Source organism: Cygnus olor, chromosome 2, assembly GCF_009769625.2.
Source record: "Cygnus olor isolate bCygOlo1 chromosome 2, bCygOlo1.pri.v2, whole genome shotgun sequence".
Classification (NCBI taxonomy): Eukaryota; Metazoa; Chordata; class Aves; order Anseriformes; family Anatidae; genus Cygnus; species Cygnus olor.
The window spans coordinates 64,091,685-64,117,455 of NC_049170.1; the positions used below are offsets into that span (position 1 = coordinate 64,091,685).

Below are 25,771 nucleotides of genomic sequence, written 5' to 3' on the forward strand. Positions count from 1 at the left end.
TAAGAGTTAGACCATTTTGGTAACCTTGTTCCCATTTCAACCCCCTGCTCCAATAACAAAAGAAGGAGAAAAGGCCCAGTGAAAATTTCTGTACTTCATTTTCAGGAAGAGGTGGTTTTATCATAAGAAAGCCTTGCTCTGAAGGCTTGCGGAGCCTCTTACAGCAATTCCCCATAACCCAAGGTTAATTAAAGAACTAATAGCCGTAGAGTAAAGCTTGAAGCATGTCCAGTGCGATCCTCCTGTGGGCTCACTAATAACTGCCATCATACCACAGCTTGGCTGTCAAGGGGAAAGCCCTTAAATGAAACCTATAAATGGAACTAACGAGGTTCCCTCAGCTGCAGCCACCGAGCGACCGCAGCAGCCAGGCTGAACAGGGCAGATGGCACATCAGTGATAGGACATAATCCTTCCTGCCTTCCCGAAGCCTCTACAACCACCTCAGCCTTAGCCAGCTGGGGTTCTTCTTTTCCTCTATGTGACGTTACAGTTTATCAGACAATAACCCACTTATGCAAGATCACGGCGCCTTGGAGGGGAGCAGCTTTGAATGGGATGCATGTTATTTTACTAGTATAGGTGCTGAACACAATTTTGTTGGAAGTGGAGTGTATAAAGTAATGCTGCAGTCAAAATAAATATTGTACGAAATTGTTCCCACTGACAAGAAAGGTGAAAGAAGCCTTAATTACACAAGAGCATGTGGGAGGTGGCGAGCATTTACTTTCAGCTCTAAATAGATAAACCAAAAAAACATGTAGAAGAAAAAAGAAAACCCTGAACTCTTCTCTACTACGATTAGACAGTAGTGCTTATAACACAATGAAAAATTACTGACCAAAACCTCCAGAGCTCTTAAACACAAATCTGCTAAGCTGAAGTGGCACGAATTCTCAACAGCCCCTGCACTCCTCAAGAGAGATCTGTGTGTATGTGTACACACTGAAGGAAGGGTGGTTGCTGAACACTGAGTCTTTAGATACAATGTGATTTCATTGCAATTTTCAGGCACTAGTATTTAACTTTGCCACTCAGCTATCTGTCTCTTAGTTCGCTGACCTCTGATGCAATCAAATTCAAGTGCTAGAGATTCTTCTTTGGGAAACTGTAGTAGTCATTCTGTTGTGATTTTTTTATTTGTTTGATTTGTTTTTTTAAGCCTGAAAAAGTTTTAAACATTAAAACTTCAAACAATTGTTAAAACAGCTAATGGGTTAAACATATCCTAGCACATTGTTAAAGCTTACAAACAAGATTAAAAAAAAAATCCTGAAGAGCAAAACCAGCTACCAATTTGGCTAGAAGAGTAATATTCAAAACTGTGACCAAATAGTAGGGCACAGAACATTTTGATGATGGGCTACAGAGCGCGTGGCCATTCATATGGTGTTTCCATGTGCATTAATGGTCAATGACTCATACACCTTTAACAATGCTATCCCAAGTGAAGAATTGCGGTGGTTAGTACAGAAGTGCTGTAGAGTTAGACCTCTGGAGAGACAATAGCCCAGATGTTCAATGAAAAAAGTCTGTGAGCATACCTTTTATCCCAGGATATGTTCCAGATTACTAAAAAAGAAAGGTGGGTTGTTTTTTTGTTTTTTAAAGAAAGGCTTGATCACGCATTTAGCGAAGGGAACACACGTGTTATAATGTCAGTAAAAACATACATATTTGGATGTAGCTTTTAGATACATGTTTGTGGACTTACCCTTTCTCTTTCACTGTGCTGTTTCTCTAAGATACTTACCACAGTGACACACTGTCACTCTAACTGGTCTTAACTGGTTAGATGAAAGCCAACAAGCTCTGCAAAGGCTTGGCAATTAATTGGCTTGTGGTAATACCAGAGGCACTCTGGTTAACCAGTTCCTCTCAGCATGTCACATACTTGAACGATACTATTTTTATGGGAGTACGGATGGTGGAACAAAGTAGCAGCAGTAGCTTTTTGCAGAAAAAAGACAAAGTGTGTTCTCATTCAAAAGTGTGAGTCACTTATCCTAGCAAGAAATGGAAAACTTGTCTTTGCTTGATTTTTTTAATTTTTCTCTTTCCAGGTTACTAAAAAAAAATACTCTGCCTTGTGTTTTAATATAGTAGTGTGCATCATCAGGCTTTCTTTCTCTTCCAAATATAACTGTTCAAGAAACCTTGTCTTCGACTGCAAAACCACTTTGATAGCATGCAATTTCTCTATAATCTTTTATAAAGCTAAAAGGGTAATTTATTTCCAAGGGTGCACCCAGCAACTACAAATATACTGGATGACAGCTACAGAAGTATCTATTATTCCCCCAAAAATGTCTTTATCTGCTACTTAGCTCTACTGGAAAAAATAACTTTCAGGGCTATAAAGAGCTTTGTAGGCTTTTGATTTAGTCTTCACCCCTTTCTTTTAGGAATTACCAAAGGAAGGAGAACGCTGAAGAGGGCTGTCTGTCAGCTGATGTCCACAGTCAGAGAACAAAGTGGGGATTTGCAGAGCTTCACAACCTGCCATTGAACAGTGTGACCAGAACGGCAGACCAGATTTTACTATTTCATTTCCTATTGATTAAGAATGTCTAATAAAAACAGGAGTTAGTACTGCAGTTCATCTGTGAAATGTTGCAAGGCAAAGGCCATGTACTCTTTGAAAGTGGCAAGGATCCTGCTGGGACAATAATAGTATTTCTGGATTTCAGCTGCAGAGAGACCCTGCTGAACAATAATCCCGTGCTGGAATACAAAAGGCAGAGATCTGATTGCAGATACTTCACCGCTTAACCTTCAGCCTCGCTCCCTGCAAAGAATCACCTGTTGGACTGGATGTGTTCCAATGCCTTGTATGTAAGAAATGTTTTTCACCTCCTCTCAGAAGGTCGTAAGAGGATGTAATCTCCCTCCTTGTTTTTTTTTTTTTTTTTTTTTTTTTTTTTTGTAAGTCAATTGTTTCGACTTACTGTGACTAACCATGCGTGTCCTACCACATGTTCAAACAACAGTCTTAATGGAAGTTTGCTCTGGAGTCTTTATTGTGGAATAATGCCAGTTAATTATTTTTTAAATAGGCAATTTAATGCTTTCAGCTTCTCCTGTGTAGGTTCCTCTTGTGTAATCTGTAGATTTGCAACGTTTGTCCCAAGATTGTCTCAAGAGAAAAAAGAATTATAGGAAATGTAAAAGGAGCAGCACACACATACTGAGGTAGAACAGCTACCTGATCTCACTACTCTTACAAGGGAGGTTGCCACCTAACGGGCAAACCGTGATGCCTCACAGCATTCCCCATTCCTGTTTTGGCGCAAAGTCAACCTGGATGGACCATGGCCATGCTCCACAGCAAGCGAGCTGGGGCAGTGGGCAGGTGATGGGGCGCCTGCTGATCCCCTCAGTAAGCACAGGACACATATACTGTGGGGTGGGTTAGGGGATAAGAGATGGGGAGGTAGGGTAAAGGTAAGAGAAAGCACACTCGGCAGTTTGGGACTTGTACCATTTTTAGTAGGACATACAGGGGAGTTATCTGAAAGCTGGTCTGCCTTGATATTTAGCATCATTTGCTAAGCCTCTGGTCCTTCACTTTAGCTCATCTTCTAGTTCTTGACATCATGACAGGCCTGGTTTAGAGCTTGCTCTGGTTGGGGTACAGGCAACACTGAAGGAAAGAGGCAAGTTTCAAGAGAGCTTCTTCCACTTTGTGTCAGCTGCAATTATTCGCTATTTGGACTATGCCAGGCAATTATTCGCTATTTGGACTATGCCAGGCACTGTACATACCTTAAAAGGGACAGTTCCCAATTAAACAGCTTATAAACCAAACATGTTTGGGTTTACCATGCTTTTCTTGTTCATTGGATTACATAGTGTTAGACCTTGGTGAGTCTAGTCATCTTTAGTAATGGTTGTTGTGCCTTTTCCCTCCCTTTTTCCCAGGGGGATACCTTACACTTTCACTTCAGGGAATAGAGGAAGACTGACATAAAGTACACACAACTCTAAGGCATGTGGAAACATGCCCTTCTAAATGGACATTTATCTGACAAAGCGAAAAAAAATCCAAACCACTAACCAACAAACCAAACCAAACTAAACCAAACCAAAAAACCTTCAGAGAAGGTAAGTAACCTCTTTGAGGCATGGAAACAAATATTTTGTTTCCAAAGAATCATGAACTCTTTTGGCCCTGAATAAACATGACGTCGAAGCAATTAATTTGGTGGCCCATACAGTTCACTCCAAGGCATAGTATACAGTAACGTTCTTAACTGTGGACCAGAAGATCAAGTTGCTATTATTCTTTTTCTTTTGTTTATTATTATCCTCAGGTCCACTCAAATAAGTTGAACCAATTTATATCTTCTAAGGTTTTTGATCCTATGAATTATGGACTGACAACAGCTTAAGATAAAATAGTCTAACTTCTTCTTGGAGATCTGCCAAAACAAGTAGGTTTGCCACAGACCCTGCTCCTTCCCTAGAATTTCAGTCATTTGGATTAAGGTTCTGAAAAGAATAAAATAAAAACCCCTCAGTACCGATAGCCAAACAAAACTACACATTACTTCAGCTACATTCACTCCACAAAGATGTTGCTGAAGGGAAACACATATCATGCCTTCTTATGAAATCTGTACAGAAGTCACAGTGGAATATGAATGTTCTTTCCCTAAATTCTGCTCAAAGGGCTTTATAGGTGTTTGTAGTCTTGACAGAGAGTAAATAAAGCTGCATCATATTTTTCTGCAACTTGACTCTTTGATAAAGGCTTGGAATTTTCCAAAATAACCACTCAACATTAAGGAAAACTGCCTGCTTGTTTCTTAGAAATCAGGCACTGCAGGGATTCCTCCGTCTGTGAGGAAAGCAACTTTTCACAATTGATTTGAAGGTCTCAAATATTGATCTTTGGCAGTACTTAGCTTTTGTAACTTTCTATTTTTCATTGCATTTGCAGTTGGGAAACAAACAGCAGTCTGAATCTTCACAAAATAGGGGTTCTAAAGGGAATTTTTTGGATAAAATTCGAATTAATCTGCTCAATTTACACTATATACCCATTACTTTGTCTTAAGAAAGAAGCGTGCCCCTATGCAGGGAAAAAGAACCATAAAGAGTTTTACTGTATAAAAAGAGCTGTAAATCTAGTATTGAGCAATGACTCATAGGATTGGGAAAATAATCTTCTCATGTCAATCATTATTCATTTGAATGTAAACAAATTACTGATCTAAGTGTTTTTTAAAAGTACATTTGAACACCATAATATATTTGATGTATATGGTAATTCATGGCAAAAACTAAGGACAGGCAGTACTAGAGGGAAAGGTACAAAATGAACTCATCACATGTATAAAAGTACTGGACATCTGTTATTTGTTTAGTAATATAATTTAAATAAGCCTACAAGAAAATAGATAATCCAACTCTGAGACACTCAAATTGTGGCTACACAAAGTTATATGTGCTATTCCTGCAGAGGTAGAAATTTTGTTCTGAGAGAACAAGGCGACTGGACACCGAGGCAGAAATTAAAATACTAAGTTCAGACTGCTGCTTGAGATTTTCATCAAATGCTGGACTTATTCCAGATGAAACCAAAACCAGTTCCAGTGAAACAGAGAAAATTCTACAATTGCAACTAGGAGATTCTTTCAGATGTTCCCTAGTAAAAGCAGTCAAGACAGCAATAAAACCAAGCTTCTTGTTAGTAAGAGCAGCACTCATCATCTCAACTTTTAGACAGAAGTGATAATAAAAAGTCAGACCAGGAAGTCTCAGCTGTACCTTGTCGACGTCGACTGTTGAGTTTCCTAAAGCAGGTACCCTCCACAAGTCGATTAAGACGTTGTTGCTTGATCAGTTCTAAGATCTCAGGCTGAATTTTCTCCTTTAGTTCCCTTGGGAGGAAAGAAAATAGGCACTTGTGAGATTCAATCAAAATCCATCCTCTTTCCTCTAAGATGGAGAGTCTCACAAGATGTTTCTGTCCAAAGGAGACAACAGTGAGAGGCATGCCCAGGTCAGAATCTAGCCTGCTCCAGAAAAAATAAAATGTTCTCTTATAACAAGGCATGGGAGTCAGGGTATCTCTGTTCTAGACATCTCCCCACTACAGCATCAGTGTACGACTCAGGCAAGTAACTTACTTGTTTCTCAGTTTATGCATCTAAAAATAACACTTCCTATAAAGCATCAACAAGCTTTCTCTGCAGCAAATAATGCTCTTTCATTGCAGGAACATTGTGAAGCTTATTTGAGGGTCTGTCACCTTTTGTTGTACAATCCTCTGCTAGTATACTTTACTAGCATTTAGGACAATACAAGAAGGCTAAAACACACTTTGAAATAACAAGAAAAAACAGCAACGAGCAATGTCAATGAGCCAAAATGATTACCAGCTCTATATGTTTCTTATTGATCCTATGCAGTTCAATTAATTTGTTACTAGCAGAATTGGGTGGACGAGTAACCCATGATGGGGACTGCTCAAAGATCAAGTTTTACCCTTGCCCGGGATTGCAGAAACCTGCTGTGCATTTAGAAATGTTATTATATATCCTTTAGGAAATCCATTTTCTACATCCTACTTTGATAAAAGAGTTAAAAGTGTCAAGAACTAGGTGGAAAAAATACGCGTGTAATATTTAAAGCTTGAGTTCATATACCATCATATGGATTCAGAGGTGTCTGAATTCATTAGTTATATCCTCACTTAGATTCATTAAGAATACATAAAAAACAGGTTGAAACATCAACTTGACAGTAAGCCTGGTAAAATTAAAAAAATAACTGAACGTGTAGATGGTTTATAAAATACGAAGTGTGTCAGAACCATAATTTTGCATTGCTGCACACATTAGGTAATACCAAAAATCATTCTGTCTGGCAGTATGTTCCAGCAGTCATCATCAAAAGAAAGCAAAGCTGTGCTATTCCATCGATAAAATAAAAATGTCTCACTTCTTAGGAAGTTTGGTCTCTGCTGATTTCCACATTCATGTGGATCCTGTACCTTTGATCTGCCAACACCCCATTGAAACCACTGTAAGTTCTCTGTTAGAGACATCAGGGCTTTAAACAGAAAAGCCATCATTCTCCCAAGTATTAACAAAATGGTTGGAGTACTTGATGCATAACCCACTGCATATTTACAAGCTGGGAAAATATGGCTGGTCAAAAAGCAAGCAAGCATTGTAACTATAGAAACAGGCCACCTTTCGGAAATGTATTATAAGTCCTCTAGGATAATTTCAGACACTATTGTTTTCTTATTGAGAACTAAGGCAGGAAAACACTGAATAGTTAAATACTGTGATCAGAACAATTTTGTGCTTGAATAAATGTCTTGCCTTTCAGGGCTGATGTGCTTCCCCATTCCTCAGGTAAAAGCTGGGAGCAGGGGCAGAGGAAAACCGTGTTAAAACACAGTACAGATTACTGAACGGTCTAAGCTATAGGCTTTGTCTCTAGCTGGATTGAAACATTCTAGCTGAATTCAAACATTCAAAACTTATAAAAACATCAGTGTGATGTTTAGGTAGTTTAATTTAGAAATTGGATGACTGTCATTGAAAAGGTGTTAAAAGATATCATAAGATTATAGTTATAAGACACTCCTGGAAAAAAAAAAAAAGAATGGGTCATCCAGCACATTAACATCTGGTTATTAAAACCCAGAGTATTCCCTCTTCTGTCCTCTAGAGTCCTATCTGCCCTTTACAAATCAGAGGAAGAGAAGGATTTCTAACCAATCCAAAAATAAACAGGTAATCCCCTCTGAAGTACTTCAGTGTCTAAGACAGACTTTCCACAGGAGAAAGGAAGGTAGGAAAGAAGGGAAACCTTTTGCCTCTTTGCTGATGTGCCAGAGCTCTTTTTGCCTCTTTGCTGATGTGCACTGTATTTGTCTTCACAACAGAGAAGCTCAGAGGTAGTACTTTCTTCAGTTTTACAGTCCCCATGCTTGAGCACACAGAGGAACAAAGAGCTAAAGGAAGATCATAAATGCAAATATATTTTTGGAAAAAATTATTTATTCTCCTTCAGATGACATCAACTGAACAGTTTGTGCCTTGTGAAAAGAAGAGAGAGAGAACAAACTAGGAAAGTCTAAGGCTTTTAAAATTGCTGCTAGCTTCCTCCTGTGTTCCTGTGATGTAAGAATGACAAAAGTCAGTGGGCTGATATGACAGATGGGTTGAGGGAACTACAGAGTAATACATGATCGGTAGTTTTCTGATCTCACTGGTCTCAGCACTATAGGCAAAATCCTGCCATCAGTTACATGCTTTTAAAATAACAGACCTGTCTTCAAATCTGAAAACTATTGGATTATTTTTTTTTTAATTATTCAAACAAAACTAGCTCTTCTTCGGCACTAGTTCAATCCAGTCCAGCTTTTACCTTTCCTGCTTATAATTAAGCTATTACCTTTCCTGCTTATAATCCCTTTCCAGGACGGGACACATTGCAGGCATTTAAATCATTTTGTGTGGTTTTGTCCTTTTATCTTTCTGGCTGGTAGCTATGCCCTCTCCTAACCACTTCCTGCATTCAGAGCAGGCACTAGTGACTCTTTCCAATATTGCAGAGAAATTTGTAAAGATAAAAAGCTGAAAAGCGTCCACACCCTCCATCTATATTCCTGTATGTACTGATTGTCAGCCAGATATTACTTAGCAATGGCTCCCTGACTGGCATGAACTACCTTTAACCAGCAAGTTTCCATATGGACATCAGAACTTTATCCAGTATTAAACCATCCCTATTGCCACATAACATGTCAAGGAGATCTCTGGTTCTCTACAGGCCAATAGGATTCCTTCCTACACACCTTCTTCCACAGCCATTGCAAATAAACCAGTGATATTTTATAGTTTTGTTGTGCAATGGCGGTTTGGATGATCAGTAATGATCCCATGCTCTTGAATGCTTTCTGTGCTGTAGGACTTCTTACTTTCCCTCTGAAAAAATGAGCTCCATGTGAAACAACAATGATCATGTAAAAGAAACAACTACTTGTTGGAAAAAAAGGTTGCTGCATTTACAGGGATCTAGAGCAGTACTTTCCAACTTACATTCAAGTCCAACTCAACTGAAACTTCCCTCATCCAGCAGCTTGAAAACTCAGAACATCAGTACTTTATACAAAGAACAGCAAAATAAAGACTTTTATCATGTTAAAGGCAGGAAAAAACATCATCTGACTGCCATAAGCTCAAGCAGAATTAAACAAGGCCCACTGACTTTACATTCAGCTGTGCACAATCTCTTTTAGCATATCTGTAAGGCTTTAAAATATACAGCACAGCCACGATTGCTCTCTTCACTCACAGTCTCTTTTCCTACAATGGGACCATGATTCTGTACTTCTATCAGTCGTGTCATCTGTGCAATTTGAGAGAGTTCAATACACGGAATCAAATCAAATGGGAAAATGAAAGAACCGTTTCTTTTCACTGTCAAGAATAAGTGATCATGGATGCAATCAAAATGCAAATGCATACAGCCAAATCTCTGCAAATGCAGTTGTGATTGCTTAAACACCTTATCGATTTAGTTAGCCTCTACAACCTTTAGGCTTAGCCTTTGTCCAGAATCTTAAATGAGTCCTCTGGTAACATTTCATTTGCTTTTAACTATTTGTGTTAGCTGTTTCATTCATTCCACGATAGGGAAGGAAATTCTGCACTGTGGCAGCAACTAACCAGAGCAATACTGTAAATAAAGAGCTTGCAGAGGGCACTAGCAAGTTTAACAAAGCTAGGCAATGCTGCGTGAGAATATAAATAGCTGACCTGTATCATAGTTAAACAGTTGACTCATAAGGGAAGCAAAGAAAACGAGAAGCTTTGGTGACAAGCTTAGCACTACTGAGTGGCTTGGAACCACTAAACATTGCAGGGGAATGGCAGGGGATTTCTGAGCAGTGTAATGATGCAAAACTGACTGGAATTATTTGCAACTGTTTAACTGATGCATTACTATGAGTGACATCAGTTCTAATTGGGCATTAGGTCCTATCTTCTAATACATTGAAAACATAAAAGAAGCATTCTCCCTTTGATCCACATTGGTATGATTAAAATTTAAGTGCATAATTCCACTTAGTTTATGCTTCCACTGTTGCCCGGCTGCCCTTGTATGGACGTGTCCCTGGAGCTTAGATATATCTATATCCTTTAGAAACAAATCAAAATGAGCATCTTGCATCTGAGTTCTCAAATTCCTTGGTCCAAATCCTTCTCTACAGCTTTGCCTTGTAAAGGAGATTTGGAAAATCATGAGCACTTCAAACATAGTCAAGATTTCATGACATTTCAACTGATGCTTCTGGAATCCTCACTATTTCTCTGCTGATCTCAAAAGGTTCCTGCTATTCTCAGCACATCCTTTGTGCACTGCAGAGTCTGAACCTGTCCTGTGCCATTAGTTCGGCCATGAGCCCTGGTCCAGAGCCAAGTACAGCCTCCATTTTTCACATAACAGAACAAAGGGTATTCTGAGCAGCAGGCAGGAGCTGTGGTGGCGATATTAGCATTTGATTATTTGGAGTAAACAACAGAGAAATGAGAATCCCATTGTCTTGCTGCCAGAATGTTATCATTTACAAATAAATAATGGCTTTTCATTAACACCAAAGATAATGCTATCAATAAAGACAGTAATACGTAACCCCACTCTTTTCTGGAGTCAGTCCTCTTGTTCTGAACATCTTGTCTGGCTCAGAGAAATGGCATCTGCAATTTTTAAAGGCCCTTGGACACAAGATAAAGTTTTAAAAAATACAAATAAAAAGGTCATTCCTGACAACAAAAACAGGCTCATAAACACAATCATACAAACCAGGAAATGTCAGAGCATTGTAAGCCAGGTGAGACCCCATAGGGGTTTGATAAATCTGGTTTAACTGAACTCGAAGAAAAAGTTGGGAGTCCCAGCAGAAGAAATCATATACACATTGTGCAGACAGATGCTGCACTACTGCTTTTGAGCACAGCTCCCTGGACAGCTTTCTTACTTCAGTTCCCCCTGAAGAGCTGACAAACATCATTCACATCTGTTAATACTTCCATGCAAAAATAGGTTAGGAGAGAAGACAGCACTTACAGAATTGGGCGAGACTGGAAATCTTCCTGGTTCATTCTTTCAGACTGGCGTATTTTCAGTATTTCTGTGTAACTGAGATTCTGAAGCTTGCTCTTGAACTGATCCAGTGAGCTAGGCTTGGTAGTGAGTGCTCTCATTATCTGTTCTTTCACTACCTGCATTACCTGTGGTTGACAAGGAAGGGAAAAGAAAACCTGTGTTAACACCTTCTGTGTTTTCATCTCAAATCTTATTCTGTGTCAGAGTAAGGTTTCCAGGTTGTACTGGGTTTATGGGCATCTGTGCAGCAGTTCCCCTGTGGCCTGTGGAGAAGCTCCTGATGGAGCAGGCTGTCCCCCTGCAGCCCATGGGTCCCACATGGAGCAGATCTCCACGCTGAAGCCTGTGGAGGAGGCCCCTGTGGAGCAGGTGGATGTGGCCTGGAGGAGGCTGTGGCCCATGGAGAGCCCCCACAGAAGCAGGCCCTGGGCCGGAGCTGCAGCCCGTGGAGAGGAGCCCACGCAGGAGCAGGGGGTCTGGGAGGATCTGCTGCCCGTGGGGGACCCGTGGTGGAGCAGTTTGCTCCTGGGGGATGGACCCTGTGGTACAGAGCCATGTGGGAGCAGTTCTTGAAGAGCTGCTGCCTGTGGGCAGCCCACGCAGGATCAGTTCGGGAAGGACGGCATCCCGTGGGAGGGACCCCACATGGAGCAGGGGCAGAGAGTGACTGTGAGGGAATGGTGGAGACAAAACATCAGGGACTGACCGCAGATCCCATTCCCCTGTGCTGTTTGGGGGGAGGAGGTGGAAGAATTGAGATTGAATTTGAGCCTGGGAAGAAGGAGGGGTGGAGGGAAGGTGGTTTTAGTTTTTTGTTTGGTTAGTTGGTTGTTTTTATTTTGGTTCTCACTGCCCTACTCTGTTATAATTGCCGTAAATTAAATTAATCTTCCCCAAGCTGAGTCTGTTTTGCCTGTGACTGCAATTGGTGAGCGATCTCCATGTCCTTATCTCAGCCCATGAGCTGCTTCATTGTTTTTTCTCCTCCTTGTCTTGCTGAGGAGGGGGAGTGAGAGAGCAGCTTGGTGGGCACCTGGCGGCCAGCTGAGTCCAGCCCACCACCGAGGTACAGAAGATTAGTACTATCTGGTTTCAAGTCAATTTCTCAGTAGCATACCAGAAAATAAGCCAACTTCTGGCAGGGCAACACAGCTTACAGCAAAAGCCCATCTGCTCTGTAACAAGAAAATTATGATTTTGGGGGACTGGTGGGGAAAGGATCATTTATCACTTGACAGTCTCCCGACAGCTGACCTACGATTGCTGGTTACAGGACTGTAAATCCTGCTCTGTCTGTGGCTCGTGTGCTCATGGCAGCAGTAGCGTGGCTCTTCTGGATTCTGAGCTGAGATGATAGTCCTGTCATGTCGGGTACAGGCACGCATACAACAATGCACTTGTAACAGCTTAAAAAGCTGTGAAGTCCTAAGTTGCTGAGTGCAGATGCACATCCTGATTTCTGCCAGCTGGACCCAGGTGATGTGTACCAGCCAGTACATACTGCAGAGAGTTTTTCAGGTCTTACAACTCTCCTACTGGGCCTTAAAGGTGTTCTCCTGACTAAAGGGCAGTAGTGATAAGCCACAAACTGTGGTCTGTTGTTTCCCTCATTGCTGTCATGGTGAAAGGAGGGAGGGTCTGGCCATGTGACTGTCCTTGTGATCATTATTATTTGCTATCCAAGCACTTCCAGTTCCCTCTCCCTGTTCTGTCTTGTAGCTACGTTGCTTCAGTCCTCAGCAAGTTTACCATGAATCTCCATGGTCTCTGAGACGGAGAGAGATTGGTATGTCCAGTTCTAGGCTCCCCAACACAAGAGAAAGACGGACATACTGGGGAGAGTCCAGCAAAGGGCCCCCAAGATGATGAAGGAACTGGAGCATCTCTCCAATGTGGAAAGGCTGTGAGAGTTAGGACTGTTCAGCCCAGAGAAGAGAAAATTCAGGGAGATCTCATCAGAGTATATAAATATCTGATGGGAGGGTGCAAAGAAGAGGGAGACAGTCTCTTTTCAGCGGTGTCCAGTGAAAGGACAAGAAGGGAGAACAAACTGAAACACAGGAGGTTCCTTGTGAACATCAGGAAACACTTTTTCACAGGCTGCCCAGAGAGGTTGTGGAGTCTCCCTCCCAAAAGCCGCATGGACATGGTCCTGGGCATGCAGCTCTAGGTGGCCCTGCTTCAGCAGGAGGGTTGGACCAGCTGACTTCCAGAGGTCCCTTCCAACCTCAACCTTTTGGTAATCCTGTGAGAGCTCTACACTGCAGGCACATTATTATCATATACAGTGAAGGAAAGAGAAGTTGATTAGTCAGAAGAGAGAGATAAATTTGCCAGGGATATTACAGGATTGCTTTTGAAGTAATGCCATAAACAATGCAAACCAAAAATGAGAATGAAGGATGGCTGGGCAACAGCCATCAACCTGCATAATAATTATTTTATCAGAGAAAACTGCTGAGACACAGTTAACTAAGAGGAACTGCTTGGCTTTAGTTCAAATAATTACATATCAGAGATCACCGTCTCTCTCTCTGAATTCTGGATTCATTTCTTTGGTGCTGGTGCAAATCACACACCTTGAAACATTAATCCGATGCTGTGCTAAAGTTGGCTGAAAACACAGTGTCAGTTTTAGAAAGGCCTATTCCACCCAAATCCAACATCTAGATAGCAGTAGGACACAGCAACCACTGCCACGCTATGAAAGCAGATGTGACAGAAATTAACAGCTACACAGAGGCCAAGAGCTTTTTCTGCACCGTTCATTTTCCTTTGTTCTTCCACTTTCATCGTGTATCTTAAAACAGAAGCTTAGCCCCTCAGAGGTTCCCTAATCATTCTGGAAACTTAACTTCACATATGAATATTTCATTGGTTCACACGTGTAGTCTTAGTCTTGTAACTGTCATTGCCTGTACTATGTTTTTTATTTTTGCTTCCTGAGAGGTAAATTATTTCCTAGATGTGATCTAAACACTCATTTTAGCTGTGGCCAGCAATTGAAAGTAAGCAATTAAAAAATGGAAGATAGTCTCCTTCCTTACTACAGGGACAACATCCATCCCAGAGATCTACTTCAAGAAGAGCAAGATGTTTCTCAAAAAGCTGTTGGCCCAACTGGAAAGCAAATGCCTTCACCACATTTCCATGCATCCTTGCAATTAAGATGCTACTTCAATAAATCTTGGAAATCTGGCCCAGACAAAGCAGAGCTCCTCTCCATCCACTCTTACAAATCTAGTAGGTACATTGCTGTGTGTCTGAGCAAGTCTAAAACTTGGTTTGATGGTAAAAAAACAACTTTGAGTTCTGTACTCTACAGCTATGCACTGTGCCTTTTATATAGAGAAGTATCTGTTTTCAGATGGTGCCCGCATGCAGCCAAACCCTTCTGAATAGCTGCTTAGCCTGTGGGAACCTGCTACTTCCCCATCTGAAAGACAAACTCCTCTTGACTGCCATCCGATTGCTTAGAGGTAGTAATGCCTCCTTGACTACATTAGAGCGCACTCACCAGATCATACCAGTCTAAGTAATAAACATGCTGTCACACCTCAGAAACTACAAACAGTAAGGCCAAGCAAACATAACACCTGAATGTTAACGAATTGCTACACCGTCCAATGAGATTAGTGGCATTCTCCTAGTGACATCACTGTTTTAATACCCAAAGGGCTTAGGAAACACAATGAAAGAAATAACCTTAAAGGAATAGTGGAGAAAACTTAAGCAGACAACCTTAGCAATAAGCTGGATGTTTAAAATTATCTTCTCTCCTGCTCTTTCTGCCTTCTTGGCAATGACTACTAATTGCTGCTAATTAATTTTAATTTATATTTTATATAGTTATACATTATTAATTGCAATTAATTACTATTATTAGCAACCATACTGGTACTAGGAAGGGAAGAGAGGGGAGAGACTGGAAACCAAGCTTTTCTATTGAAAACATAGTACCTCCTAATACTAACGTCCAAGCTCCCAGAGAACTGTGCTTAACTTTTCACTGTCACAGAGAGTATGACATTCAACTGCTGGCTTCACTTCCACTTTCTCAGGCCTGCTGAGAAGTTGCACCAGACAAGTTTACTACATGTGGTTTTATACTCAGGCTGCAGTCATCAATTCTGTACTATCATGCAAAAAAAAAAAAAAGTGCAGAAATTCAGACATTTAATTCAGACACTTAAGTCCCACTGCGGATGGGATCAAATTCCCTGTCTGCTAGAAAGCAACAAATTATTGCCATTTCAAACATATAGGCAGAGTATAACTGCTAAACTAAGCATACTACACTGCTGTGCTAACTACCACCACCATACTGCCCTGATTTTTCATCACTAAACCAGAGCTGCAAGCAAACATAGTCCTGTAATCAGGACTACGGGTGCTCTCAGTTATGCTTAGTTGTAAAATCTTGTACAGACCCTTGTCTCCTTTCTCTGGTACTCTATGTTGTGGTTAACGTGCAAATAATGCAAATTCCTCTTCTTCACTATGATCTGGAAAGTTATTCACAAGGTATCATCAAAGAGCTACTTGGTTTATTGGCTCCCCTTGCTCCCCAGACAGAAGGCAGGAAGCGTATGCCCCAGGCCCAGCGCATAAGGGGGTGATCAATTGCCTTGTAATGTTTATAGCCAACAATATTTAACTATCTGGCCAAAATGTCAAAGCTGTTGGTTGCAGTGAGTCTCCTGAGCATTTGGGAACCACTGCCAAGATCCTCTAATCTGTCTGAAATTTCTAAAGCTGAGTTGCCAGCCCTTGATTACTGCTGTATGAAAGACAGCATCAACCCTTCCTCCATGTGTATCTGACCTTACAATGAAATTAAAGGTATGCTCTACTCAGTGTAATTGCACATAAACACTGTAGACAGTTCTTTTAATTACATTACACTTTGATTCTCTTACTGAGAGATGAGGGTTTCAGAGGGCACGTTTGCTTTCAATCACGTCCTTTTTATCTGATGACCTTTTGTGTGGTATGAGAATCCCAAGTTCTGCATTATGACTAAGACAGGTAAATTCACTGAAGACAGTAAGAGAAAGACAGTACAGAAAAAACAAAACAAAACAAAAACTTCTTTGAACAGCCATGACCCACAGGACCTTATTCTCAGCCTTTTGTATCCACCTAATCTGCCTTTCATTTCTCTGGTTGATATCACCATAACATTAAATTATGCATCTTTTTTGTTGAACTGTTTTTGTCTTGCTTTGTATTTTGCTTATTTGACCTAATCCCTGTCATATCACATTCTGATTATTTTGCCTCTCCAGCACTTCCTCCTCTTTTGTTCTTTCTTCTCACTCCTGCCTCTTGCCACAAGGACTTTTATCTATGCAAATAAAGCTCGTACCTTTAAGGATTGTGGAGAAGTCTGAACACTTAGGCTCTACAACGAGGAAACAAAAAGTGAGAAGGCTTCAATGTCAAGAAGAGAAAGTTGTCAGAGCCGGACACCCAACTATACTGCAACCTTCCCAGTGACTACATTTCAGCAACTTGTCTGCAACTGTAAGCAGCACAAAATGGCCACCTCTCTATTCTACTATACCATACCATAACATACCAGTGCAAAGTTTGTCCTTAGCATGACCTGAGAAGACTGGCTGCCGTTTAAGACATCCAACCATTACCTGCAAAGCTTCTGGAAATTTAAGTCTGAGCTTTCCACTCACCAGAAACCCTCTTTCTACAAACTTGAAGAACCAATCTTCTCAGAAATCACCCCCAGAACATCCCAGAAGGCTGCAGATTCACAACAACCCACCTGCAGAAGAACAGGTAGAAGATGAACACTTCTCATAACTTCCCCACAACATCACTGCTTCTATTGAATTAGCATGCCTTTTCACATGTAATGCCCCTCTCACAGGTCACTCAAGAAAGATGCAAAGACTGTCACAGAAGCGCTGTGTTGTAATTCTACTATCTTGGGGCATGTGTTACACTGATTGCTGCTTGGTAGATAACTCAGGCATGTGTGTCTGTTGGTACGTTGGTACTAAATGATTGCCATTAATCTGACAATCTACCTTCCTTCTGCATGGACAAGACTCAGATTTAAGTCATGAGTCCAACAATGATGTATTGGGTTTGGTGCTTTTGTAATTTGGCTCAGAATTAGCAAGTTCTACAAAGTGTGATTCCCCTATCTCTTTGCAGCGTATGATAAAAGACAACTCACTGGACAGTGCTATATCCAGAGACCCTCCCCCTCTGCAACCAGACTTGAAGAATCTGAGATGTGAGACATTTTAAGGCTGCATTCATTGGCTTTTACATGTGACCACTTAAAAAAAAATCAACAAGACAACAACCAGAAAACTAGAGGGAAGACATATCTTTGCAATTCATACCTTGCTTCCTTCCTATCTAAACATTCCCGAAAAGAAACAGCTCCATTCGTACAATGTAAAAAAAAAAGGAAGAAGAAAATATCATACGGTTATTGAGATCCAGCTTGATCATTTTAGTCACAATGGGATTTCCTTCAGTTAAATCAACAGTGCAGGCAAAAAATAAGGTTGTAGAATGAAATGGCCAAATCATTCTTAATGAACAGTGCTTACTGACAAAGGAGGCCATAAAGAAAATCTAATTCTGAAGGGAAAGGAAATAACTTCAGTTTACAAGCAACCTGTCAACCACTTTAATGAAAACTTTACATATTTAAAGCGTGCTCCAGGTAATTCAAGACAATTTTTTAGGCTATTCCAACAGAAGAATTGTCTTAACTAGATCAATGGTTATATTTCCAGACTACTCAGAAGAGTAACCTGAGAGACTTCAAGGTCCTTGTAAGAAAATTCAATGCTATTCTTTGTTTTTCTATCTCCACATATTGCAATCTGTGACTTCACTACACTAGTACATGGATCACAGCCTGCAACAACCTTTCACTCTGCATTGTTTTAGAATATTAATCCAAACATGCCATCCTACACAAGTAAATTTAAGCTCAGTATTGGTACAATCTAAACATTGATGAGAGACACCGAAATCCCTGATCATTTCTTCTATTACAGTCTGCATACTTTGGAATTATAAAAAACTAACAAAACAAACAAACAAACAAAAAATCCCAAACCTAAAGCAACAACAATAATAAAAAACAGTTTTCAATCTTCTTAACTATTGCAGCATACAAGGACAGTAGCTGGAGCCAATGATAAAGAGGCAACTCTAAGCCAGCTGCATGTATACAATGACAGGAATAATTAAGTTGATTCATTTTCAGGCAGTGGGATGAGGAAGCGGCTGTCAAAAGATTTAGCAGGTATAAGCTCTGATACATTTTTATCTCTTCATTTTCTGCAGAATTTAAAATCCATTGTGAAAAAAAAAAAGTTGGGGTTTTGGCTTTCCTTTCTTTCCTTTTGCTTGTGAGTATACTTTTCTAGTATGAACCAAGATATTTTTCTGTCTACAGGAAAGAAACTTGAAACAATGCAATGGTTTTGATCAAGCCAAGAAGTCTGTTTCCATGTGGTATCACTATCATTATTGAGTTCAGCAATGACCATCATTTTACAGGAATACCTAGTATGAACAAATGAGCATACCCAGCATATGTGATGACGGAGCTGAGAGGTAGGAGATGTGATAGCAGTTCCACACAAGTTGTTTAAAAGGCTTATAGCAGGTGTTTGGAAGCTCAATGCTGTAGTAATAGATCTCTTCAATGTGAAACCTTGTTCATTGCCTCAGAAACCAAAACATACCTGTCTTCTGGTGAGGAAGAGTGAAAAGAATGTGAAGGAGCCTGACCTGGATCCTGAGGTCCAACCCAGACCTTCCTTCCTTAGTGATGAAGGAAGAAAGGCTGAAGCTGAAGCAAAGTCAACACATTTCAGAGTGGTTTTGATTTTTCCAGCTTTTTCTATTCCCTTGACTAATTAATCACAGATGTGGGAGACCAGGCTGATACCACACAGTTCCTGGGAACTGATAGGCTGAGACTGTCATTAATCAAAGACTACACAAGAGGGGATAGGGGATTCTTTACATTCCTCCAGGGGCTCCAGGCTTGTAAGAAGGGAAGAACAACAGCCTCAGGGTCACAAGAACAAGACTGGTGAGCACTCTGAAACATGGTGAGAAATGGGGGCTGAGAACAAGCAAGGAAGAGGGCAGAGAAGAGACTGAATATGAAGGAGCTGATGTAAAAATGTTCATTCCCTTGGGGAAAAAAAAAAAAAAAAAAGGCTAATTCTGCTATTGGATGTGAGCATTTTGTAAAGTTGCATAGCTTCAGTGGCAATGGACCACTAATTGCTGCATCCCCAGGATACTCCTCCTCTGCAAGAAGAGCCTGTGGTCACAGCTTCACTTGCCACTTTCTGAAGTAGCTCCCAGAATTCTGTTAGTTGCACTGATCATTCTTCCCTTGGATATCTACATCCTGATAGGGAAGCACTAGGTATCTGGGAGGCCTCCAGTTATTTTTCAATGTTAAAATTGATTTGCTCAATTAAAGACAAGAACAAAGGCAGAGGCTTTGGCTGGGAGCAAAAAACAGCTTGAATTTGATTGAGGAAAAAGACAAAAGCCTACCAAAGAAATTCCAGTGAAGGGTAATATATGGCTAGAGGAATGAACAAGAAAATAATTTTAACAATGACTGTTAACAGACAGAAGTAGACAAAGGAAACAGAAAGGCAGCTAATAGGAAAGATGCTATAAACAAGGAAAAGTGACCAGACCAGAAACAGAGGTTCTAGCTGCAAGTATTAACATGTGGAGGAAAGCATCTTGCTGATGATTTGCGGCAAAATAAATGAAAGGATGGAAAAGTTTGAAGAAGAAAAATGAGAGAGAGACCGTGGCTCTGATAGATGTTGCATTTCAGTAGAAAATGAAGACTGAAGGTAAAAGATGAGTTAAAAGGAAATGGGAGAAGAGCAAAAGATGAGGGAAATGATACATTTATTATAATGTCATGGCTCAGAAAGCAGTTCTCTGAAGGAAAACCTTCCTTAAGGACTGGCCTGAGGAAGCTGTGGGTAAAATTGATAGTAATAGAAAGGGAAGGGAACAGCGGTCCTTTACATAGTTGAAATGCAAGTGGATTTAGAATCATCATCAAAGAGCACATAAACACAGTCCATAAAGTATTCAAACCTTTTGGTAAACGACAATGTAGAAGCTGTCCACCGGCTTCTTGCAGGGTAGAAATCATACGCTAACCTCACGTCTGAGGGTTCAGTCCAAAACAGAGCCAACAATGCTTATCTAAACATGCAAGTCAAATACCACTTATTTGGGTTGTATTAGGCTGAAACAGGATTGACTGATAGATAGGAAATGTCCTCCCTACATTTAATATTTGCAGAATACTATTTGCATCAGAAATAAGGAACATGTGTATTTCCTTTTTGTGCTTCACGCCCTAAGGTAAGCAAAGCAAGAAATGAATGAGTGCTGTGTGACAAAGCTTTTCTGCCCCAGTAAAATGATGTGCAAAGTTAATATGACAGTTTTTGTAAACTTACTTGTCAGTTAATTAAAGTCTTAGGTCAACCAACATTACATTATTTCCCCCAATGTCTGACAACCTCCTCTGGCAAAATGAAACATGCACAAAATCATTGGTGGGTAGCATTTAATTCAGGGCTTTTCACAGACAAAATGCACTGATCTCCTCAAACAAAACGTTAAGTGAGGGGAGGGGGAAAAATTAGGAGATATTTGTATCCTTAGTCAGATACCAATGTAACAATTAACATGTCAGATAACATGCTTGTGAATTCTAAAGGCAAATAATATGAATTACCCATGATTAGGAACATACATATGAGTGTTTTTTCCCTTACAATACATGATTACATTAAAGGACTTACACTAAGTGAAAATTAATATACTCGCAAACAGCTCATTCTACAGAAGGAAAGCAAGGATAAGATTCTAATAGGTAGTTTTTCCCATAGGAAAGTGTTTAAAAACAAATAAACAACAACAACAAACTCCAAAAGAACCACCACCACCAACAACAAAAAACAACCTGAAGTTTTGGGTATTGATGATGAATAAAAAAGACTGAGTAGACTGAAACACAGGAAAAGCTGGGAAGAGAATTTTTTAAAAAGGGATCAGAAGAGGCTAGAAACATTGCTCAGTACATCTGATAAACATGAAAAATTCAGAACAACACTTTGCATTACAGCTTCACATCTTCCTATCTCCTTTAGCTGACATAAAACCAAAATCAAATAAAGGCATGACCAGTCGCAGTTCTGAAAAGATCTCCAGACCCCATGGAGTTGTACATGAACCAAGCCTGCCACTATCCCTGCTTTCTTGGTCCCTTTCTCTTTTCCCAGCCAGCTCCAGGGACTCCTCAGCTCCACTTCTGAGAGGAATGGGGGCCAGTGCACCATGTTTGTGTCTTTACAATACCAAAAGAAATAGAGGTCTGCTATCATGACACGGCATGACATGGGTGCAATAGCTCGGGTGGAATAGTGACTCCAATATTGGCCTGTTGGTGAGCCGGATTGTCCCTAATCATCTGGGCAAATTGGAGACACACCAGCTAGCACAAAGCACCAGGCAATATAGTATATTCCCATAAACGTTTTCCACAGAAAAGGAAACTTGCCTATGAAAAATGTTAATCTTGACTAAACTCGTTATGCAAAAGCACTGTAACTTTGACCAGCTTTGCAAATGCTTCTGTGGTTCTCCAGCAAGTCTAAAAGTTGGCCCACCACTCAAACTATAAGTACCCAAGTAAGGAATTTCAAAGTACCATCTCATTTTTATCTGTTATTCACATGAACAAAGGAAAAGAAAATGATAGGTAGAAGTCAGAAGCTTCAGCTTTTGTTGTTCTAGGCTTTAGTTAAATGGCATTCACTTCAGTGATACCTTTTTTGACTTTTTTTTTTTAAGGGCAAAACTTTCAAAGTTTCTGCTGAATAAAACCTATTAGAAGGACTGAAAATGTGTTTTGGGGTTGAATTAGAGAACTACATTATTCGCATAGGTTTTCCTGATGAACGTGGGAGCCAAATGTTCACTAAAACCATGTAGTACCATTTAATTCAACCCACTCACGTGCTTGTCCTCCCAGTTATGGTAACTGACTGGGCTGAACATCTAGGAACCATACAAAAAGGCAGTTGTGCAGATTTACTTTTCCTCTAAATGAACTTACATCTCAATATGCATCATAATTTACACAAATAGACTATAATAATTTTTAGGTAAACCCTTGTTTTCACATTCATGTCACTGAAGAAAGCAGTGAGCTGTGAAACATGTCTACAGAACCGTTTCAAGTGATAGTTGTATTGGTATCAGAAAGTCCAGTCAGTGCCACAAGAATAAAAATAGTTACATGAATTAACTGAATGATTCACAAAAATACGTGAAGCAATGAAAAGATTAAATGCACCATGACTTGTTAGATGCTAGCTCTAAAAATTATTCTGTAAATTCTGAGCTCACAAATTACTGACTTGACAGATTGTAATAAGTGCTGTCAGGATCAGGACTATTACAAACCAAGAGGTCCACTTGGATCTGACAAACATACACAAAATATCTATATGCTGGGATAAAAAAAGAAAAAAAATGTTTTCATTGCCATTTAAAAATGTTCTGAAATTATTACATATATATTTTTTTTAATCCTGAATTTGTGCAGTCTAGTTCAATGTGATCTTTGCCTTGCGTAGTTATATCATTACTGTACTGCTCATATGAATAACAAGAACAATGCATATTATTTTCCCCCTTGAGATATGGCATGTAACCAAGCACATAAAGAATTCAACTAGACTGTTCTTAGAAGAAGAAAAAGCACGGATGACATGTTTTGCCATACCTCATTCTAAAAAATGCACTGGAATGGTTTATGGCTTCAGAGACCTGATTTTTGATTGCTGCAAAGGAGCAATGTTTTCTCCCCCAGATCAAAGGAAAGCTTTTTTGAGATCTATATGCAGTACAGGAAAATAAACTACTCCCTGGGATAGATAACAGTGATTTATCTCACACGTAATACTAACATCAACTGTTCCAAAGCATTCAATCACATCACCTTGATTACAAAACCAATCCGCTAGTCAGGGAAATTAGGAATGGAACAAACCTCTGAGGTTACCCAATCCTTTTCTTCAGGAATAAGATACGCTTCCATGAGCACAGGGCAAGCCCTCTACAGCTATATGTAATCTTAACAAAGACATACCAATGACCATCAGACCTGTGTGGACTGCTTTCTTTGCCCCAACCCCTTTCACTATGTGTATAGGAAGCACCTGGAAGTCACACTTTTTTCTTCCAGTGAATACAACGTCAATACTACATTCCCATTTTCTTTTTTTCTCCTGTTCCCTTTACTGATGTTAAATAAGGGACAAGGGAAATTTTCTCACAGAAAGATTAAGACAAGACTGCAGTATTTGGCCTCATGTTTACTTCCAAGTATTGATTGGAAACTACCAATGACATGCACAGAAACACACGTCTCCGGAAACACATCAATCCTGCCTAGGATGGTAAACAGTGTCTTAAAATAGTGTTAATCTGTAGCTAACTAGTGAGTTATGGATAGAGAAAAGCTTACAATCTCAGTGATAAAAGACCCTTTCTCTGGTAACTTGAATGTTATCACTGCACTCCTCTCCATATGATCATAAATCACTGCACTTCTTTCCACACTGTCAGTAATCTACAATTCTAACAAGCCAGCACACTCCTCCTTTCCCACAACTCCATGACTATTTACTCTGTGTTTTGGGGCAGGAGCTGTTTTTAGAATTAAATGCAAGCTATTTGTTTTCCTTTGAAAGCTGGAGTTGAATTCTGTGCGCTCCAGATTGCAGAAGTCAACAACACCAACAAAAAAAGCCTCATTCTGAGATTCCCCCACTACCTCACACACGATTACACAAAGGATTTGCTTCAGTAAATTTGCCTGAGTTGAGAAAGAAGCCAAATGGCAAACATCGACATCATGCTAGAACATAGTCCAGGGGCACAAGCATAGTGTGTCCAGACACCTGCATCATATTTTGGTAATGAGAAGTCTAGGACTGAAGTGAAGGATACCAGGATGCTATTCCTCTTCTGAATCCTCTGCTGTACTGTGTAAATAAGAGTGCAGCATGTGAGGCAATGAACGCAAAAAGTTCTCTCAAAATCTTACGCTATTTTATCCTAACGGAAAGCAGACAGAAAGGGAGTGAAAATTCCTGTACGGGAAATTAGTGGAATTGATGCAACCCGTGTTTCTTTGTATGAAGTGCTCATAGAGGCAATAGGATAGAGTCGAGGGGAAACCACTGCATAGTCACAATGTGCAGCAGGTGGAAACAGGCTGGAGGTATGGAGCTTGTAAAGCCAGGGAAAGGTGGTGATGGTGGAACTTGGAAATGACTGTGTGAAACACATCTGGGAAAAAACAGGATACAGGGGGTAAGCCTGGATGAACCTGGCACCAACATGAAGCATGTATTTTCAAAGGACTACCACTTGATCACAAAACACAGCCAGGTGGAAAATATGACACACCTGATATTTCAACATCAGACTCTTTTGGAAATCTCCCATATCTTTTCTGGCATGAAGAATGCATCAAGTCCAGAGACTGCTGAGAGCAGACAAGTATCTCTGGCATTTTCTTTAAACAGACTCCTCTTTTATTACTGGGTATTACCGGGTTTCCACTGAAAAAATCAGATTTCAGTGTTTTCTGGGCACCTCCAAGTCTGCCTAGAAGAATGCAAAATGCAGATGTCTGCCCCACACCTCCACACAGCCAGTTCAGTGAGACCTGTTTTCCCTTGCAAACCCACTTCTTGTTTTTAGTATTTTCTGTTTAATTCCTGCTGCAGACTGGGTTTCCCCTGGCCTGCCTTTCATTTTCTCTTCCCCCCCCGCCTCTTTCTAGAGTTACAAACAGCTCCCAGGATCACACTCAATGAACCCAAATATCCTGGCAGAAGCCACACACGGAAACACGCAACATTCTGTTGCAGAGGAGAGACAGGCTGGGGGGAGCCTTATAACGGTGCTATTATAGTAGGAGAGAGAAAAACAGCAGCTCCCCACAGCAGCTGTGAACTGGGCGAAGTGCCCAGGGGCCCAGCGGCGACAGAGAGCAGGAGACAGGCTGCTGGTTCCCAGGCAGGAGCGAGCCAGGGAGGCAGAAGAGACAGGGGGCACCGCTGCCGGCCACTGGCATGGGGAGGAGGATTACCTCCTGCCACCTCACCTGCCACCAGCACCCACGTCTTCAAATACGCCTTCTGCATCAGCTTCCTCAGTCTCATCTCCGTTGGGGGAGGACCATGGGTCAGGATACATCTGTGCTGGGCGGCCTCGTTTGGTGGGGTTCAGTGATTTACAGGGACACAGAATGCTAGGGAGGTACTTTGAATAAATTAATATATATATATATATATATATATATATCTTTTTTGAAGTAACCCGTGTCCAGAACTGACTGATCCATGGCTTTTGGCACCCTCCATGCTGCACAGAGGCCCTGCAAGCTTCTTTTGCACATTATCAGTTTCTACCAAGCTACATATGACCTTAGCACAGCTGGTGCTGCAACTCAACAGCCATCACCTACCAAGCAGACAAAAATGATGGCTGCTGGACACACAGC

At 40.6% G+C, this 25,771-nt stretch overlaps 1 protein-coding gene across 15 annotated transcripts in view; it reads right to left on the reverse strand.

Moving 5' to 3' along the window:
• Positions 1 to 25,771, reverse strand: part of ELMO1 (engulfment and cell motility 1) — a 310,022-nt gene that overhangs the window by 17,730 nt on the left and 266,521 nt on the right. For all 15 annotated transcript variants that reach the window (XM_040545682.1, XM_040545678.1, XM_040545686.1 and 12 more), the window contains 2 exons: positions 11,098 to 11,261; positions 5,773 to 5,885 (listed from right to left, as the gene is read on the reverse strand). In XM_040545682.1, coding sequence (XP_040401616.1) covers positions 5,773 to 5,885; positions 11,098 to 11,261 — 277 coding nt within the window. The remainder of the gene's footprint in view (positions 1 to 5,772; positions 5,886 to 11,097; positions 11,262 to 25,771) is intronic.